Source organism: Diadema antillarum, unplaced genomic scaffold (assembly GCF_040938485.1).
Source record: "Diadema antillarum isolate AM-2024a unplaced genomic scaffold, OU_Dant_1.0 seq00000647_RagTag, whole genome shotgun sequence".
Lineage (NCBI taxonomy): Eukaryota > Metazoa > Echinodermata > Echinoidea > Diadematoida > Diadematidae > Diadema > Diadema antillarum.
The window spans coordinates 446641-468224 of record NW_027271561.1 but is presented as its reverse complement, the minus strand read 5'-3'; the positions used below and the strand labels follow the sequence as shown (position 1 = coordinate 468224).

Here is a 21584-nt window from a genome sequence, read left to right as displayed (position 1 = left end):
CCTTATTCTAAGTTCCGACTAAAGCATAATTATACGTATCGTAATCAGGAAGTTAAAAGATGCTAAGTACATGCATGTATCACATTATGTTATCATTACATCAATATCATTGCATGTATCAAAAATGGAAGCATATTTTCGAAAACAGAATGGACGGATCGCATCTTTTCTCTTGTCTAGCATTGTTCTTTCTTTTCTCCTTCTCCTCCAAATCCTCCTCCTCCTCCTCCTCCTCCTCCTCCTCCTCATACTCATACTCTTTGACAAAAAATAGTGAAAATATAAAGGATCAACTTCAAATTTCGCCACCCACAGAACTTAAGTGTACATGGAAGACACAGGCAAACAGACGCATAAAATATTACTTAGAAATACCGTACACCAATAAACAAAATAACGGAAAGAGACAATATTATAACGAAGGAAAACCCAGCAAGGGGTTTGTGTCACACGTGAATGGTTTGTGAAAATAAATTGAAATTGAAATTGAAATTGAAAAAAAATAGACGCACACACACACACACACACATATAGAATCATGCACACACACGCGCATACACTCGTACGAACGTACACAATCACTATTTTTCTGTACTAGGCAGGTGTATGTGTGTGTGTGTGACAAAAAACTGGTAGAAAGTTAGGGAAGATTCGCATTCGATTCTCAGTGAATTAAATCAGGGTTGTAACTATACAGAGAGCAAATTGAATATAAGGACAGAAGACAGCTCCCACCATAACCAGCCATACCAGATGGAGGCGTTAGCAAAGTCTTCTGATAGCAGGAACCCACCACCACCACCACCCCGCGCCCTTCCTAAAACAGCTATGGGCCAGTTCCAAGGGGCAGTATTATGGGCGTTATTGCATACCTCCTTGAAATATGCATTTTATTTTTGTATTTGCATCAGTAATATGGAGTAATCCATGTACAAAGTAATGTTCTTGTCATCATTTAAAAAAATAAAAGATATTGCTTCTAAGATGAATTCACTTGGAAGTATTATATGATCAAAAGCTGGGCGAGTGTTCCCGATGTGCCGCTCACGTGGACGTGGGCGGCGATTATTTCCAGAGTATGTAGGCGCCTGCGCTGGGATGAGAGTCGGCGGAAGAGACGGTTGCAGAAGGCCCGTAGGGGGGTCTTGATTTTGTGACGGGACTTAAATCGATGTTTTTCACCCAATCCGCTGGTGAGAGTTCGGGCTGTGTGAGAAAAAAAAAAAAAAACCTCAATTGACAGAAAATGGAATAAATGACAACACGAAGACAATGTGCATGATTGTCTCCAATCGCATCGAAAATTAACAACTCCACTGGCCGGGGTTAGAGAGCACCGTAAGTTGCCGGTTCTGCATATAAATTCCATGAATATTCTGAGGGTAGGGTTCAATTACTTCTATATTCCTGGTTGGCATCAACTTTTATCTCTCGCTACGTTTGTATCATGTTTAATCAACATCTCATCAACGTCATTATCACCATTACCATAACAGCATTATCATATCAGGCGATCACAAATAATCAGAGCAAGTCCCAGCGTTAAGTATGAAATTCATTACTGACCACCTCCCTGCTGTATACTAGTTAGTACAATATAACGATATCGGTATCACTGTAACAATGCTTTCAAACACAGAAACCTGCTACTGATATGACATGTTCTTTAAAGTTATATTCAAGACTGCGGTCTAATGTCAATTTCCTAAACTTTTGTGTAATTGCTTGTCGTACTTTTTCTTCTCTCTCAACATATCTTCCTGCGTCTCACGGCATTTTTCGCAATAGTAGCCTCCTATTCATGTTTCAACTTCGAAAGTCATATTTGATATGATGTGTTTCGGTAGTTCATTTTGGTGTACGTATACATTATATTCGCATTAGATTTATATACACGCATTCTGGAGAGAGAGAAAAAAAAATTGGGTGTTACTAAAACTAGAACAGCATGAATTTGTCAATACTCTCAACACAGTTTGCATACAATATGGAGACATTCATCATGAGCTCCCTTGTGGGCACATCTATTATGAGCTCCCTTGTGGGGACATGTATTATGAGCTCCCTTGTGGGGACATGTATTATGAGCTCCCTTGTGGAGACATCTATTATGAGCTCCCTTGTGGGGACATCTATTATGAGCTCCCTTGTGGGGACATGTATTATGAGCTCCCTTGTGGGGACATCTATTATGAGCTCCCTTGTGGGGACATGTATCATGAGCTCCCTTGTAGAGACTAAATATTATATTTCATAACGATGTCAATAATTTAGTGTTTGATTTGTTCAAGACTTATTGTGGTCTAATTTCATGTCAGTATTGTTTGGAACAAATTATTTTAATAATAGCGTCCCATTCCTTTTTTTTTTAGCTCAACAACAACAATAATTACAACATATCGATAATGTCAATGTCATTTTTCGATGACAGTCTGGAGAGGAGACTAACTAACCTCTGCCGGCGAGTCTTGAAAGTCAGACGGTGGAGCATCCGGAAGAACTTTGGAATAGATGACATTCTTGGAGGGAGAGAATGAAAAGAGTTCATCTCAATTTAGCATGCGAAATGGCACAATTAGGTCATCAGGTTTCAGAAAAAAAGCAACCTAAAACATTATACGTACATTTATATACCAACTTACCAGATGAAAAGACACGTATATAGACTGATTTTAGAAACGAAAGAATAAGATTAAAGACACAGTTTTGACAAATTCGACTTAACATATACAAAGGGAAAAATCAAGGGTATGCAAGAAAGCCATTATTAATGATACTTGGGTCCATGGAATAGGGCATCGTGCATTATATCGATGATATGTGAATGTGAGGGTGTGGAGTATAATCACACATCCTGTCTAATTAACTTCCATAACACCAGAAGAAAGGCCACAAGACACACAAATAAAATCAGAAAGAAAAGAGTGATAAGAATACAGGGAGTGTGAGGAAAGAAAGAGAGTTTAAGAGACAAGAAGAAAAGCAACAGAAGAAGAAAAGCAAAAATTGTGACAAGAAAGGAAATACATTTTGCAATATATGCGTTAGTTACAACAGAACTTTTCTTGATACAAAACGGACTCCCGCTGCGTTCACATAGAAATATTCGCTATTCGCTATTCATTATTCGCTATTCGCTATGCGCCGTCAAGTCGACCCAGTACACCATCACCCGCACCATCCGGATTTCTTCCTCCTACACAACCATCCCAGCAATCTTATTAACAATTTCTAAACTGCATCAGAATGTCAGTCTACATGCTTATTTTTGCTAAAGGGCAAATCCAGACCAAAATTGTCATCATCTCATAAACGAGAGATGGTATACGCTGCTCGAAAATCGAACAAGCGCGATTCCCACTATGCTATATACTATTCTATGCTATTCGGCATTTTCGAATAGTGCCCTCTTATGTGAACCGGTATTAGGAAATCCTATTGTTAGATTCAAGCTATTCGCGTGCCCTCGAAAGCGCGCACCGTATACCCGAATACATGTAGTATACTTCTATGTGAACGCAGCCATAAGGCTTTGACTATGCCGATGAGCTTACCTCATCTGCAGCAGGATGAGACGGCTTTGGAGGGGCATCAAGAGGCACGCTCGGTCTGCGTGGGTGGCTTATGGAGCCCTTGTGTTCCTCTCCGTCCAAAGAAACGTAACTTGATTCGGTCAAGGGAGAGGGAAGGGGGCTATGGTTCTGCAAGTCGCTCTGTCGACGTGGTGGAAGTTGTGGGGGCGTGGGATTTTCGGTGATGTTGATCTGATGGTTGGGGGCGCTTTGCAAACGTGTTTTGTATGGGCCTGGTTGCTGTTGTAAATTATGCTTCCTCTGCGCCTTCTTCTTCATACGATAGAGCACAATCGTGCCGACCGCCAGTACGGCGAAGACGATAGCGGCGGTTACGATTGCAGTGATGCGTACGATGTCGACAGGTTCAGGAACCTTTGTTGGCTCAGGGTGCATACTGTCGACGAACATGCCACTATTAGACTCGTCTTTCGACGTCTCCGCCGAATTCGGATACATCCCCGGCCCTGTCGGACAGATATCGTCGTGCGACAAGTCCTTCACGAGGCGGCCCGAAAGCTCATTCGGGGTCGAACAAGTGGCCAGGGAGGAACTCGGCTGCTCGGCGTCCTCCGGACTCCTCTGCAGTCGGTACTTGAAAGGGGAGATTGCGCAATCGCAGGTCAAGGGGTTGTCGGCCAGGTGGATTTCAACTTCCTGCGAAACAGACGATACGTTTCGCGTGGAAGTCAGTCGATTCTCCTGCAGATACACTTTTTCAAGTTCATTGCTATAGCTCATGGAACCCTCACCGACAGAATGGATTTGGTTGCTCGATAGATGAAGGACGCGAAGGGAAAGGAGGAATTCGAAAGATTTGGGATGCACTGTCATCAAATGATTATTGTGCAGATAAAGATGAGTAAGGCTTGTCAGGCTAACGAAGTCTCTATTTTCCAGGTGGATGATTTTGTTGAATGACAGATACAGCTTTTTAATGCTGCTGACGTACGGGAAAATACCAGTTGGCACTACAGACAGGTTAGTGTATTGAAGATCCAAGACCTCCAGGTTGTTCAGTCCATCAAATGCGAGTGGGTTGGGATCTTCTAGTGGGTTATTCGTCAAGATGAGCTGCTTGAGGCCGGAAAAATCAGCGAAACACCTGTCGGGGAGGTCCGAGATCTTGTTGCTTGAGAGAAAGAGGGTCTTCAGGTTGTTGTTTTCCGTGAAAGCATCGCAAGGGGGCGAGATGAGCTGATTCTCCTTGAGCGAGAGGAAATTGAGGTTGGTCAGATTCTGGAAGGCTCCCGTCGAGATGTCCCTCACCGCGGCCCTGTCGATGAACATGTAGGACACCATGGGTAGCCCCTGCATCAGCTCCTTGCTCAGACTCGGCAGGAAGTTCTCGCTGATGATCAGTTTCCGCAGGTGGTTGCACCCAAGGAACGCCCCGACGTCGATGCTCATGTTGTTCCGCTCCAGGTAGAGGTATTTGAGACAGGTGTAGTTCCGGAAGGCGCCGGCGGGGAGCCGATCCAACCTGTTGTTCTGCATCTGAAGAGTCTTGGCCTCGTGACACTCCTGAGGGATACTCTGCAGATGACGATGCTGGCAATCGGCGTCCTTGCCCCAGTCATAGTAGTCACACACGTCGGAGCATCTCTCCGTCGTCACCCCAAGGACATCGTGGATGACGTTCATCACGACGATCAGAATGAGAATTTGCCACGTTGCCATTGGTGATAGAAGTTTGTGATTCTAAGGCTGCAGCAAGAAAGACAGATAGAAGAGAAAGAAAATGAGCAAAACAGAGAACAAATTAGATATTTCTGTTCAAATTTTGAATCTACCTCTTTATAACATTTCCTTTACCGTATTCTCTGAATGTAAGCTATCTCTGTTACTCAGGGTAATGTGACTGACCTTTTGAGTTTATTTCATGGAAGGCCTTCCAGTTAAGGTCCTAACTGTAAGAAACTCAGTATTTGCAGAGAGTCCTCAGCATATTCCTTACGGGGTTTATCAATATACGGGGATAAGTTAGGTCATAGGTCTTTTTGTCTTAGTTTCTTTGTTTCATCCATTTTCAATGCTTATCAGTCTATCGATCATATAATTTCTTGTATTACGTGTGGGGGGAATGCAGCCTACAAGCTCAGCTTTTTAGCATTCCTCCCCATTTCCAACATTTTCCTATACCTACAAGTTTTCTGTAAATTTATCCTTTACTTTGTATGATGAAATTTATGCACTGTATTCAATTTTTGTAATATATTTATATGTTTTTGTTGGAAATGAAAAATAAATGAATGAATGAATGAATGAATATATTACTCGGGTCAGTTTGAATTTACTTCTTTATGTTGTTTCATAAGAAGCACGGGAGGCAATAAGGTTCGATCTTACTTGGATTTTTGGGGTGGACAAGAAGGTGCACAAGAAATTGTGATGAAGTCGTTGATAAAGAGAAGGAATTTGAAATACGATAAGCTTAAAGGGATTGGCTAGTAACTGATCAGTTGGAATCAGTGGGAATGCTGGGGGATGATTGTTCCAATTCTTGTGGGATTCATTTAAGAGTACATTATTTATCTATTGTTGTGTGAAAATTATTTGCTTCAGAACGGTCTCATATTCAAGTAATGTGCAGTTTAATGCCTCGTCACTGTACAGGCATGCTAACCTGGAAACATATATTATATGTGAGTAATCTCTTTGAAATACAGATTGCAAATTAAAAAGAAAAGGCACTGGAAAACTTGGAGTACAATTTTACGCAATCATGCAGTCGATATTTCGAGATTTTAGCAGAGGTTTGAATTTCCTTCATGGAATTTTTACACCGTGGTGCCGCTGGAGTGAAAGAGGAAGAACGCTGTCAGAAAATTGTCAAAGACTATATTTGGAGTGATAATCGGAGTGCTTTCCAGGCTCGCATGATCAAAAGGTCCGCGAGAATTCAGAGTATACAATGAAGAGCTTGCTTCCAAAAGGCGTTAAATCCATTGAAAATGACGGATTTAAATAGCGCCTTTTGGAAGAAAGCTCTTCATGAGAGAAGACAGTTTCAATAAGAAATACGATAAGGGAAATGAACCGATTCCTCCCTAAAATCGTTTATCCCATCAGCAGTTTTCTTCCTTTCATCGATTGTTTCTTCCTTCCTTCCTTCCTTCCTTTACTTTTTTTCTCTTTTTTGTGATTTTGTTCGTGCCTAGCAGTGTATACTTCCTTTTACGGATGGTAGAGCTGCAATTGTAGGGCATTGGGATCATTTGATATTGGCAATAAAAGAAAAGCTAGCCAAGCTATAAGTCACGCTGGCTAGACAGGGTGAAAGACATAGCCATCATGTCGCAAGCTGCTATCTCCCGTAACAGGCTGTTTTTTCTTAATGTGTCCCTCTCGTCAAGCATGAATGTGTTTCATTATTGCAGAGCAGCGCGACCTCCAGCCGAGAATAGGCTATTCATGTGAATTCCCCACCGATGCTGATGATCACTGCAATCTTTTCAATGCCCACAACAACAAGGATGAGCGCCATTGTGTTATTTCACGGGGGAATTGGGAGGGGATGATACCTCAGTCGCATTCACTCGTGAGGTAATTTTCTGTATACCGCAGGGTGAGCGATACATTTTTACCCACAGTCAGTGAACTTCCCTATTTTATTACGCTATCACTCTTGTATTGTTGACATCATCCCTTTCCTACATTCTGTATATCTGTCGTAAGAATACAATGAATCACATCTATCAAGATATCTCTTAAATCTGAGATTGTGATTTAAAGCACACAAACACTAACACAGAGTGCAACGTTTGATAAATGGCGCCATTCTTCGGGCAATGCGGTAGAATGGCAGTATAAAGGTTGTTTACTGATTTTGTACTCCACACTACTTTTACACAAAGCGCATTAACTTCTGTGCTAAATTGCACCCGCTATGAACCCACCCACCCCCACACACCCCCTTCAATAAATAGCCTTATAACAAGACTGAGAGTTACATTGAACATCTTGCCTATCGCCTTTAAAACATTGTCATATATTTAGCTTTAAAAAAACACTAAACAATCAAGAGGACGGGGAGATTGCCTCGTATTATTTTGCAATAAATTAACATGTATATTGTATTAATTGTTTACATGAAAAAGAAAAAAAAGTAAAAAGATTGAAAAAAAAATCCTAGTTTCCGTCCCGACGGAGATCTGTGTGTGTCAATCGTGTTTTGCATCAATATCATGCTGGAATCATCTTGGTTGAGGAGGAAGAAACATCCCGTGGCATTAATCATTCACTTTTTTAACCCTCACTTATGCTATTCCACCCTCCATCCACTCCCACTCCCCCCCCCCCCCCCCCCCACGGGACTCCGTATTACTCCCTTCGTTCTGCTCCAGTATAGCTATGATGTTGTTCCATGTTATCATTGAACATAGTTTGGGGATGTCGTGGCTGCACGTTGGCCAACTTCACAATGGGTTTTATATCACAGTGCATCTCATGTTCCTTGCGAGGTGAGAGGTCGACCTTTTCGTTGCTAGTGGCAACCGGTTAAGATGCACCAATCCCTCTCCTCTCCTCCTCCCCATCCTCCCATCTCTTCGTCTCGTGGTTTTCCCCAACCGTCATTTCCCAACACTTGAATCAGTCACCTGGCATGCCTGGAGGTGAAAAGAGAACCTGCATGCCTCAACCAAGGAGGTGAGAGGTCACAGAGGTCACCTCCCTGCCAAAACTGCTCATGAGCAAAATGCCCAAGACCTCGTCAACTTAAGCTGCACATTCTCATCAGGAAATAATGTTCGTTGTCTGAGACACAGGAGGTCCGGTCCTATTATATACAGAATATGTCTGCACGAACCAAAGCTGAAGTTTGCGTGCAAACAGAAGTGGAAGGTTCATTAAAACGGTCCCTGGAACGGGAAGATGTGAGATTTTAATGTTTCCCGTGCTTTCAGGAAGCAGCGAAATTTGTTCCAATTTTAGGATGTCAAACAGACCGGGTGATGATATCATCACATTACAAGTTTCACATTATATTTATGTAGGCCTATTATATTCGTTATTCTATTTTTCATTTACATACAGTTACACAGAATGGTATTACATCCTTCTTTCAGGCAGGTCGTTTATCAATTATTACGGTGTTCTAACAACATAGTAACAGTGACTTACGAACTAGGGGGAGATGGTTTGACGCTTCCTTATCTGTTGACCAGACAACAAAAAGTCAGGACATGCTACTGAGGTACTCTGGTAAGGGTCTGTGACTTTCAAACGGAGTTCCCCAGTTCGAGTCCTGCCTGGCGCTTTATGCAACCTTAGACGAGATGTTTTGTTTTATTTTGTTTTGTTTATTTTTTTTCAACACACAATGTCCCCATCCCCATTCGACAAAGGTGTAAATAGTGAGTAGTATTTGGCAATTCCCAAGAAATGATCATGGCAGAACCTTCTGATGGAAGAGCGGTGCTTTGACACAGATGGGGCTACCCTGGATATAAGAACACTATGGTTACATTATCGCGTCGTTAAACTGTAAATTCGAGGGGGGAAATCCAAAGTTCTCTTATCCTATGTATGATTTGAGAGAATCCTCTACCAATTTGTTTATTTGCTTTTAATCTAATATTGTCACCCATAACAAGAGCATGAAGTGGTATTGCATTTTATTTCCAAGGTTTTGTCTTTCACGATTCCATGCACCGTAAATCTCAATAGAAAGGAAGACGAAAGAAATCCCACCAAACAAACAAATTGAATAGACAGAACATGAAAGGATCTGCTAAACTAAGCTAAAAATGTAAACGCGAGCGGAATAAACTGCAGCAGAGCATGTCTTTTCCTCTATTTTGTCACGCAACATCCCAGCAAACTAACAACCTATATTATAGCATCTCCATGAACTTTGTCCTCGCAGTTAAGGTTCATGTGAGGCAAGTCGATTGTATGCAAATATTTCTTCCTTTTTCATTTTGCGTTTTGTTTATTTGGTTTTTTTTTTTGGCAAAGGGGAGTGTCAGCCTTGATCTGCTACCCATAAATCAATGTCTATCTCGGAGGGAGTATTTGCGCAGAATGTAAGAGCAGGGACCCTGGTTGTAGAGGGAGTGGTTTATGGAGATTTTGGTGTGAAACCAAGTGAGAGAAAAAAATGATTCTTAAGGAAATAACTGGTATATCTTGGACGCCTCTGACAACTAAGGAGGTCACCTCCCTGGACAACTTAAGGAAGCAAATTGAGTGGACATCATGAACATATTCCCAAATTATGTTACTTTTATTTTTCTGTTTAGAGATGAAGAAGGAAGAGACACTTTCGGTGAATGTTGATCGAAACAACAGGAACGAATCTTTAGTTTTGTTTAATGCCAAATGCCGCCCTCTCTCGAGATCTTTTTTTATATATGATAAAACGATACCAAGAAAATAAACAACAAAACAGATCAAATTTTCACTTACCAAGAGAGGCTCCCATTTTTTAGACCTATTACAAATTCACTTCAAAGCCATATGTTAATATTGTTGCCTCCTGAGGGAGATAAGATGAGTTCTTTTTTCCATATCCCATAACTGGAGATTTGAATTGTTGTACTCTCTGCTGACTTCTTGAAAAGAACAAAGGATCAGAATTGAGAAAGGAATTTGTTTGTACGTGTTGCTAACGTGAGCGTGAAATAACCAAAGAAACCAACCAAAACTGATCCGTATATAGTTGTTTTGATCACATGTATTCTTTGAGCAATACACTGTGAGTGATTGGAGATGCCTGTCCTTCTATCCCTCCAACGCGTCTGCGCCACTCCTAAAAAGCCATAATATTTGCTCTCCTTTCAACTTATATAACTTATAAGTGTTTTCGCCAGAACCAAGCTGTCTATGGTATACGTGATATTTACACTGCGTCTACCACACTCTAAATGCGCCTGTTTGTTTTCATGGAGCAGTTAAAGGAGAGGATTGAGAATAAATGTTACCCCCCAAAACAGTAATCTTACGCAGTACGTCAAGGAACCCTCTACCAGAAACCTCAACGATCAAAATAACAACATAAACAGAAGGATACAACAAAGACAGAATGTCGACCCATGTTTGACACATTAAAACAAAGAAGACAAACGAGTTGACCTGCCTGCCAATCAGCGATCAGTATACTTTGACAAAGATAAAGAAAGACTTCATGAAAAAAAATCCATCCCTTTCGGCATCGATCCGCATATACGCGTATAAACGCGTTATAAATGGCAAGGAAATTCTGCGCTAGACACGACATTTGCTCCTGCGACAGATGCTCCGGTCTCATCTTCTTTCAAGGATTTTGGGTTACTGTAATAGGGTTAGGGTTGTGATAAGGTTTTAGATTTAGTTTGCTGTGAGGATTAAGATTAGGGTTATGTCTACGATTATGTTTGTGGGTAGAATTTATGTTTTGCTTATCTCGCAGATAATTCATGGGAGAAATTGTCGCAGAAGCAAATGTCATGAAACCGATTCTGCGTAGTACCAAAAAATCATACAAACAAAAAACGATGGATGGAAATACCGCAGGGGGGGGGGGGGGGAATCAGGAAAAAGAAGGGAGAGGCTGATGGATTAAAAGAAAACAAAATCATAATGGAATAATTATCGAACGCATAAAAAATATGAGAATCTTACTTATCAAATTATCGGACTTTCCAGCAAGAGTAATCCAGGTTAATTCCACTACGAATCCAACATTCGACGAGAAAATCGCTAAGTTTTGGGGTTGATGTTGCAGACCGCGGTATGTTAGTGATGTTCTCCTAATGTGACAGACCTCATGAGTTGCGATGGACATTCGTGAAGTAATTATAAATAGCAAACCTAGACTCAAATCTTTAGGCCTATAAATAAACGGATATCCTCATCTTAAAACGTCATCTTATTATAATCTCATGTTTGGGGGGAAGGGATCGAGAGGTAAATAATTAATCATGACGCTAAAAATAGCAAGCTGGGCCTGTGGGTCAGCAATGTGCTAGCACGACTGGGAAAAAAAATGAACCGGAATTGAAACAATAAGATTACAACCGGGCTTACATTAATGAAAAGCTTTCGTCGCGGACGAGAGCGAAGCGACAGATGGGGTACGAATTTGGGAAGTACGCCGGGGAAAACCAAAAATATTGCACACAATGGGTTGCCCAGGTCTACGATTGCATGCTTTTGAACTTCGGAGCTCTTGAGCTAACTAGTCTTGCCATCCTCTCTCAACATGTGGCAACTAAAGCCAACTACAGCTGACTTCTATATGCACCCATTCGCAATCTTTGCAATCCTAGGGAGATGTGAGCTCAACTTTCTTCCTTAGGCTACCAGGACTGCCACCCAGCTTCCTGCTAAAACATCTGGGCCCCATTTCATAAAATATGTTAGGATAGCAACTCTTGCTGGAATGGCAACTTGCCAACTTACCATGACAATTGCCCTCCCAGCAAGAGTTGCTATCATATCAACTTTTTATGAAACGGGGCCCAGGTTCCTCAGTGAAAAGTTTTTGTGCTCTAACATGTATCGTGTCCTCCAATATGCTTTAACACAATTATCATATGGGCCTGATACCTGTATCAGGCATAACATTAGTTATAAAATGCTCCAACTGGAAATAGACAACTTCTTGATATACATGATATTGACATACTGTTTTTCGAATGATCCACGTTTTACAAGCTCCGCTTCTCAGTAGATTACGCTTTTCCACAGCAATATTTACTTTTGAATATGCACATATTGATTTGAATTAATTTCTGCATTTTCGCAAACAAACAAATGCCAAAGAATGCATGCTTGCATGCTTGATGCAAACTGGAAATAGAATTTTATAACGTAGAATTCTTGTTACCACTTTATTCTAAACTTTTCTCACTTTTTAGTGTACATTCAACATGACATTGCTTACTCTCTTTACTTACAACACGCGTACGTCTTCCTCAATTGATATGAAATACCTATTGATGCAACACAAAATATGTGTTAATTTCACATACACTGAAGCCGAAACTTTTATGTTCTTGTATCACTGTGAAACGCATAAATAAAACTCTAAAACTGTGCTGAACAACAATGTTATTGACATTAATGATATAATAATTGAAATATACTGCTAATACAATAATGACAACACTAAAATATGCTTGAACGTTTAACAGTCACATCAACACCCACACCCACCCACACACACTCCCTCCTTCTCTTTCTGTCGGTAGGCCTATTATGATTATGTACACTGAAAGATAGGGAGAGACGGAGAGAGAGGGGGGAGAGGGGTAGAATTTATTTTGTTCTTCAAAGGACAAACATTATGTTATGAAAAAAAATAAATGTCCCTATATTCGGTCGTCCTATAGTTGTAAATATACATTCGGAAAACGAAAGCAGGAAAGCGTTGTTACGGTTACGTTATGGTTTTAAAGGTCTTATGAAACTGATAATGGATAACAATATTTGATATACTACTCGGTAATGAGCATTTAGAATTGCATATAGTATTAGCCTAGATAACGACATGAACAACTGCACATGTCCTTATAGATAGGCCCTACCTGTAATGGACTTTGGGTTGACAAAAAACAACTCAAGAACATCTGATAATGTAAACAAAATACCAGCTATCAAACACTTTAACGACACTGTTTACGTCAGCTAAAACCAAACGGGACAGGTCAGAATGAATCCCCATACATGTAGTAAAAACCCGTACAATATTTAGACAAAGGATGTCATGACGGCGTGTATTAATTAAACAAAAATATGTATAGGTAATAAACAGAATTATTTGCAGAAAAAAAAAGAAGAAAGATAATTATTTAGCGAACTTCAGACCTCATTCAGCGATGGAGTTAAAGGTAAGTCGTGAATTAAAAAAAAAAGGATATCTTGCGAAAGACAAGTCATAGAGCTAGATCAAAACATTTTCATATTACGTATTACTATTCATTGTTTAGCATGTTTAGTATCTAAAGAGTTTGTGTACATCATAGTATTGTTTGTTTTCAATTAATGATGCTCTGACGTGCGCTCTAATAGTAAAGTGAAGCAAAGATGCAGATGCTGTATACTTGAAAATTCTTCAAATAGCAAAAGGAGACTTGTTCAAACTCCCCTCGGTCCCTTATGTTTGAGACAACTGATAACTGATACTTCGTACACAAATTATACAAAAACATCCATTTGTTCCAAAAAATTTTTCCATTTGGCATAGCTATGAGGGAGAACAGTGTTAGCATGGTTACGCGAGTTGTTTCTTCTGATAAAATTCCACTAGGCAGAACACACACAAACACCCACACAAACACCCCCCACACACACACACGCACACACACACACACACACACACACACACACACACACACACACACATAACAAGAACTGGTCAACCTTGAGTCAGAGCGTAGTTTGTCGTGGCAAACTAACGACAATGGTTTCCTAGAACATGTCCCTAAACCTTTCGACAAACAGAACCTAACTTAATGTAAACCCGTAAACGCATGTTGGCACAAAGATCCGGGTACAAACATCACGAACGATAAATTTGAGGAAAGCGACAAATATTGACGAATTTTCGATGAAGCTAAGAGGGAGGGGATCATTATACCCCGAGATTCCCCTGTCAAGTCCGACAATTGGAGAGGCTGCTGAGAGTGAGGGCATAAAATGGGAGCCACCTAATAACAGGCTCAGAATATGGGAGGAATACAACTTTATCGGTCAACATGACAATAAACCTGAAGAGCAGTCGCCTAAGCTTTGTTCAAATAGCATGGCTGGCTATTTTGAACAAAAACACAGCTTTGCCATCGAGACATCATTTTCAGCCTACACTTATAACCTTCAAAATGTTAAACAGAAGTAAAGATAGCGCGTGATATGACATGTGATATAAATACAATATTGTATATATATAATATATATATATATCTATATATATATAAAATCATATGAAGGGAGGTAGAAAGGGAGAGAGAGAGACCAAACCTACAAATATTGAACAACAAATATTGATCAAGCAAATAATACTGGTAGTATACAATAGATCGAGCAAAGTGTAAGAAAGGGCGAATCACTTAGGTGTGGAGCACACCTCATGTACGGACACGTGAATTCGACCAGGGAGGTGAGACTTCAACGCTTTGTTTTGAAGCGAGTTCACTGAGGCGCCCCTAGAAAACGCCACTGGACAAACACACACAACAATAGTCACGGAAAATCGGAGGGAAAGTGTGTTTGCTTAATTCCGTGCATGACATATGCATTGTACTACATTGTGGTTCCATGGTACTATCACCGAACTACTACCAACTCAAGACGTATCGCAAGTTGTAGCATACTAGTAGTTAAACTTCGTTCTTATGCAGGGCTTTGGTTCAATATTCATCAAAGCAAAGCTAGGAATCGTAACATTAATCAAAAAGATTGATCGTGAGCTTAGTACATACATTAAAAAACCCAACTATTATTAGTCATAGACACACACACACACACACACACAATATGTATATATATATATATATATATATATATATATATATATATATAATCATATATTATGTATATATATAATTTATATATTACAATATTTACATTTATGTTTATGTCCATTTAAAGACTTATATGATTTGTGTTTACACCTATATTCATATCTATATTTATATTTATATTCAAACATACATATATAAAAACATATGCATACATACAAGAGTAATGATCCCTAGATGAATGAGACTATGAAACCTCTAACTCATTACGTGATGACCTACACGGTGCTCTTCGTTTGACTCTCACTCTATCTTGTCAGTTAACTCTCTTCCTTAAGAAGTGTATAAAATGAAATGTAATGCGTTTCGTCTTCAACTGAAATCGATGCCACCAATTAAGTGTTTTCCCTATGTGCATAAAGTTTGTGTGAGAATACACACACGATTCTTGACCTTTATAGTTTGAATAGGGCTTGGAACATTAAGTTCACTGAAAAAAGGGGGAAACAGAATAAGCAATATTAGATCAATTTTTCATGCATCTTCCTCGCTTGGTGATTATTTATGACGTCACACCTCACACAAGTTAACAATTTTATACCTTGGCAAAATAACGCCCTCAATCATACTGTGAAGGTTCCTCTAGGCTTAACCAACGCTGCACACTCGCACCGGTCCGACGGTCCCTGACCAATAAGAATCACTGCTGAAAATTTAGAGATTTATTAGCCTGATTTTGTCTGTCTGTTTGTTTGTTTAACTGAACCTTTTTTCACAATGCCCTTTCTTTTGTTCCAGGTCCCACACAGGTCTGTCGCATAATTTTCTACAGACACTGCTTGCATTCTCGAAATCAAGGCTCGATCTGGTTTTGACCAAGGCCTATACAGGCTTGGACTTTGGGGTCTGGGTCTGGCCTGGGTTCGGGTTATACTTAGGGGTCTGGAATCAGTCTAGGCTCGAGTTAGGTTTTAGCGATGAATTACATAGGCCTATATCATGCGCGCCTCCCAGCTCAACTTGGGTCCAGCTTGCATGGGCTAGACTGGGTCAGGATTGGGCTGGACTGGGTCAGGATTGGGCTAAACTGGGTCAGGTTTAGGCTAGACTGGGTCAGGATTGGGCTAAACTGGGTCAGGCTTTGGCTAGACTGGGTCAGGTTTGGGCTAGACGTGATCAGGCTTGGGCTAGATTAGGCTGAGCCTACCCATCATGAGACCAACAGTAACAACAACAAAAAGCGCCCAGTGACTCGTTACCAGGCATTCAAAACACTGCCTCGATGGGCTCAGCATGTCGAAATCAGTCGTGTCGTATCATTGATTGATTGATTGCTTGCTTGATTGATTTATTGAAATGGTCTATTGATGACAACATGGTCCCGACCAAAGGTCGAATTATTTCACTACAGTTTTACATCACATGAATGAAACATAAAATTGATCCAAACAGCTCCCAATTATTGAAATGAATACATTCATGATAAAACAAAATGTAACATATGAATTAATTTATGGAATATGAAACATTATATTTGAGGGAGATCCCGAGAAGGATATTGCACTAAGTATGTATTGTGAAATGCTTGCGCAATATACAGATGAACAAAACATTTTGTCAATCACTATGGCACTCAATGGAACAACTAAATGGAACAACTCAAACGGAAGAATAGGCATGTATTATGTTCAGTGAATTCAGACATTGAAAATAATCATCACAAAACAGTTGAGATTCAATTACCACTCTTTTGAAAAAAAAAAAAAAGAACAGGGGGGCGTTTCATCAACGAGTTCGTCGGAGGTTTTCACCGACAAATTTGCTATCAGCCAATCAGACCCAAGGATTTTAGCAGCTTTTATAAGTTGTCAGTGTAAATCACTGACAAAAAGTTTAATGAAACGGTCCCCAGGATCTCATAGGACGTCATACATGACAATCATTGTCACGACTAATTTTTTCCTTCTTGAGCTTATGTCTAAAACATAATCTTACTGTGTGAGACATGTTTGTTTTCTACAATGGAAATAAAACAAACGATAATATTCAAAAAATGCATGTGAGCATATCAACTTCCTCACATTACTGTAGAATCTACTTCCTCGTAGATTCTTCATATTTCACATGTTTGATTTTCTTAAATGCTGTATTTGACAATGCATCCATGCATCTGTATTGTTATGTTTATGGTTTATTTGTTGAAATGTGGAATATGGAAAAATTAAAAAAACAAACAAGCAAAATTCAAAGCTTTCTCGTTTTTGTCCGGTTTTGTGAAAAATCTATTTGAAATATACTAGTATACCATCTTCAAAGTTTATATCTATCTATCTATCTATCTATTTATATCTAAATCATCAAACCATTTAATCAATAACGAAAGGTGGCTGATTACTTCGTTATATATCCCCCTCTCGTTATTGCTCGTGTATAAATCCGACGTAACATTATACGTTTATAGTCTTGACGGTGCGCAGTGACTGACTAGACACAAGGTAATCGCCATATCCTACAGTCAAACCTGCCTTTTATAGCGGCTACCTGTCTGTAACGGCTACTCTTATCGTCTCTCTTGGGTGGCCGCTAGAGACAGGTTTGACTGTGATCGTTATCGACAGGTGTTTCATACCATACTATACCATAACATACCATATCATACCATACCATACCATACCATACCGTACCATACAATACCACACGATACCATTCCATACCATATTATACCAGACCAGACCAGAGGGGTATTATGTTGTGTTAGCAGGAGTAAAGCGTATGAACTGCCTTTACGTCATGCACAAAAACTTTCCCCGCGAGTTGTCCTTTCGAAACCATGCACTTTCCGATTTGAGCAACCTCATGACTAGCAGAGCTTCCGAGTTGCTTTCCTTCCTTCCTGCGTTGTTTGGTTTAATTTCTCTTTTTGGTTTTGACTGAACATTGATTAGTTTAGAATGACGTAATTTTATGGAGCTGAAAGTGATGGGTGAGAAAATACATAGCTTAAAAAGGGATGGTATAGTTTTGGTTGAAGTGGGGTACTCAGATTTTGACTTTTTTTGAAAGATAATGAGAAACTTCTTATATGAAATATGAAAAAAGCATTCAATAACTTCTAAAATGAATTCGAAGTTTATTTGGTAAAGATCGGTTCTGATATAGATGATATATCAGAAAACAAAGTAGTCCTAATGAAAAGTGGGTCCAACCTCATTATTATAAACTCTTTGTTTCTTTTAACATCTTAGCCATTTCAACAACGATTTTCATTAAAAAACTTAATTCCTCTTAGAATTTTATGCTCTTTCATATTTTATAAGATGTTTCTCATTATCTCAGAAAAAAAGTTGGAAAAAGTTAGAAGCCTCATTTCAACCAAAACTATATACCAACTCTTTAATGCATTTAAGTGATGACTTTCAATTTTTTGTTCAGAGAATTTCCAGTAGTGTCATCTATATATCTATACTCCTGACAGAAAAAGTTTCAAAGAAGGGACGGTGTGTTAAAGTTAAATTTATAATCCATTAAGAGCTCTTCATTATTCATTACAGAGAAACAATCTCTCCGGAGCAAATAATCTTATACGCTGTTTCGAAAGAGAAAGCCCACTATATTCAAGTTGACTTGGGTAAATATGACACAGGTACTCAAACCACTGTAAGTGTCAACACAGACTAATTAATTACAACATGTGTGAAATCCTGATTAAAGGGATGTACATATTATTTTGTAACTATACATTGATATCAATCGTAGTCACACGTGCATAAGAGATGATGATGCCTTGGCTATTTAAAACAAAAACAACTTTCACTTTTTTACAAACTCGTTCCTTTTATAGAATTGACATGAATCAAGATGAAGATCCTTGCATTAAATCATTGTTAAATTGTAACAAGTTAATAACGATTATTTCTCACTCTCTGTCTCTAGCTCTCTCTTGTTTCTGTCCTGGAATTTGGTATTATTATTGACAAAGTTTATGTGGGGTTCTTTTTTTTTTCAAAGCAATGGAACAACCAATTTTTATACTTGGCTTCACTGATGTCAAGAACTTACAGAGTTGATACTTCTCAATCGTGTCATAAGTTTGACGGTTGCAATGGATGAAATATCAGCAAAAATTAAATTTAGGCAGGCGTCAACGAATTATGTCTCTTGAATTGAATTTACATTGTGAGATTAACTCTGCTGTTCTCATTCCGACAAAGCCGATAATACTACTTTCTCTTTCCTGATCTCCAACTCAAATAAGACAATATCATTGAGTCACTTCATAGCACATAAAGAACAATTAAGTAGCAAAAAACAAGTGCAAAGCGAATCACAAGTGTTGTTTTGCTATTTTGCTGTTCCGACAGGTGTGAAAATTAGTCAGTGTAAAAATATATTTTTCCCTGTCAGCTCATACACACTCAAATGAACATACAATAACGCGAATGCACATGCGCACACGGAATGTCATGCATTCGTGAAATGTACATAAACAATACTCTCAATATACTACATACGGGACCATAAACGTTACGATACAAGTGAAAATACTGTGCAATACTTCTATTGGCCAAGACAAGAAGTAGTAATGCATCAGCCTGTAAATAGAGTTATAAGTATAATGCAACTCGAAGACAGAATCCAGAAGCGCGAACCACGAATGTGTCGTCATGCAAAGGACAAAGGAAATGGGCAGACACAAAAGAAATTCGGAGAGACAGGCAGATGGGGGGGGGGGGGGGGGGGCAGGTGAGAGAGATGGTCAACGTCACTGTTTACATGATACATTTATATACCACTGGACTTCAAGAGAGGCACATGATAGCAAGACGGCAGCTTTTGAAGACAAGTGTGTGTAATTATTGGAAAAAAAAAAACAAACAAACTAGGTAACGTGTTATACAATCTGGACCGAAGAAAGGAAAATGACAGAAATATCAACCCTGACAATTCTAGAATTCAGTTCTTAATTGGTTTCATATCTATATTGATTGTTTGATGAATATGAATAATGTAGCACGACCAGCCTATGGTAGAAGACAAACACCTGCAGTACTTCAAGAGGCACAGAACTCAGTCGAAGATCATGTACTTCATAAGACCTAAAAACGCGTGAAAATGGTACCACGGGAAGCTGCTTAGTTGAGTTGTTGAATAAAACTATACTAAAACAGAACATACAAATGACAAACAATATTAAAATAATGAATACTGAGAAGTAGAGCAGGCATGACTGGACTATAAGGAATAGAGAATTGCAGTGAAGGTAGTGAGTCACCTCGGATAAAGTTCCGGTTGCTGAGGCGATGCTTTTGGATACTTTGTGATGACTCCTCTCCTGATCGATGTGATGATTCATTCGGGCTTCTCAATCCCTCGGCCGGGGATGCTGCCTTGCTCGGGTATGACTATGGAGCCCCTAACCCTGGAAACGTAACACACCGAGTTACTACCTACCAGCAGTGGTGGTGACAGAATGGGCTTGGTAAACTCTGGAGCGGTTAGGGTATACTCTATGGAGCTACGGGTGACCTTCGGGTCACGGAAGCAAATCGATGAGCCTTTTGTTATTTTCTTTCTCGCCATCTCTCTCTCTCTCTCTCTCTCTCTCTCTGACTAACTACACTCACAGTTCTGTAATGCCTTGCTGGTAAACAACCCATATCAAAGCGAGGTGGGTTTGACGGCAGCTCCTCTAAAGCCTCCTTTGCAGAAGCTAAAAAGACCCATTTCATTTTAGTTTATCAAAGCAAGAACAACAACAACAACAACAACAAGGCCTGTAATATCCCAAGCACTCTTAAAACACAGATAACGATAATGATAGTAGTGGTCACAGATAAAGTTAAAAATATAAAGGAAATTCAGTTACGAAAAGGAGATTTTGAGTATTGTACTGTCACAGATTTGAACCTGTAAGTAAAATGATAAGGTAATCGTAATCACAAAATCACCAGGATCTTGATATCACATGACGTTCGATGATGAAACGGCATTGAAACCTACAATGAAAATAACATTAACAATGATTAAAACTGATAACAGTGAAAATATAGGGTCATTCCACTAGCCCCACACCCACGAGTCATACGGCCCACGACCTCCCACAAATTCGACATTGGAAAAAGGCACATGAGTCGTACAGCCCACGAGTCATACAGCCTATTACACTAGGCAATAAGGCCCACGATCACAACATAATTCACGATATAGGCCTACATGAAAGCTCTGTATAGGCCAGGTACACCCTTGAATCTTATGTGATTTAACCGTTACCTAAAACGTGTCACTTGATTTAAACATAAGGTCAGCTAGATAATCACAACTTTGACTTGTTTGATTGTCAGGGTCATTTAAAAATATTCGCCGATCTGTTGACTCAATCATCCTGTTTTTAACCCACCACTTTAATTTCGAAACTTCTCGTCAAAAGCTGTGTTGGCGCATAATTATGATGGAGATGTGTTTTGGCTCTAAGGTTGGCGCCAGAGATTTAACATTTTGACTGTATACGACTTCTGTTAAGGATATTTGAATCAAATCTACGCGAAAACATTATGTTTTTTATGTATAC

General features: G+C 39.5%; 1 protein-coding gene across 1 annotated transcript; it reads right to left on the bottom strand.

Moving 5' to 3' along the window:
* Positions 1 to 1065: 1065 nt before the first annotated feature.
* LOC139736437 (uncharacterized) lies at positions 1066 to 20510 on the bottom strand. The gene is made up of 4 exons (XM_071647186.1): positions 20289 to 20510; positions 3555 to 5279; positions 2454 to 2519; positions 1066 to 1206 (listed from the first exon to the last, which is right to left on the bottom strand). Exons 2-4 carry the CDS (start codon positions 5250 to 5252, stop codon positions 1066 to 1068), a joined length of 1905 nt encoding a protein of 634 aa, XP_071503287.1. The 5' UTR covers positions 5253 to 5279; positions 20289 to 20510.
* Positions 20511 to 21584: the final 1074 nt, after the last annotated feature.

Coding starts and splice junctions, on each gene's coding strand:
- LOC139736437 (XM_071647186.1), bottom strand. CDS start 5,252: ATGGCAACGTGGCAAATTCTCATTCTGATCGTCGTGATGAACGTCATC. Junction 2,520..3,554: donor CTCATCCTGCTGCAGATGAG/GTAAGCTCATCG, acceptor TCTCCCTCCAAG/AATGTCATCTATTCCAAAGT. Junction 1,207..2,453: donor TTCAAGACTCGCCGGCAGAG/GTTAGTTAGTCT, acceptor TTTCTCACACAG/CCCGAACTCTCACCAGCGGA.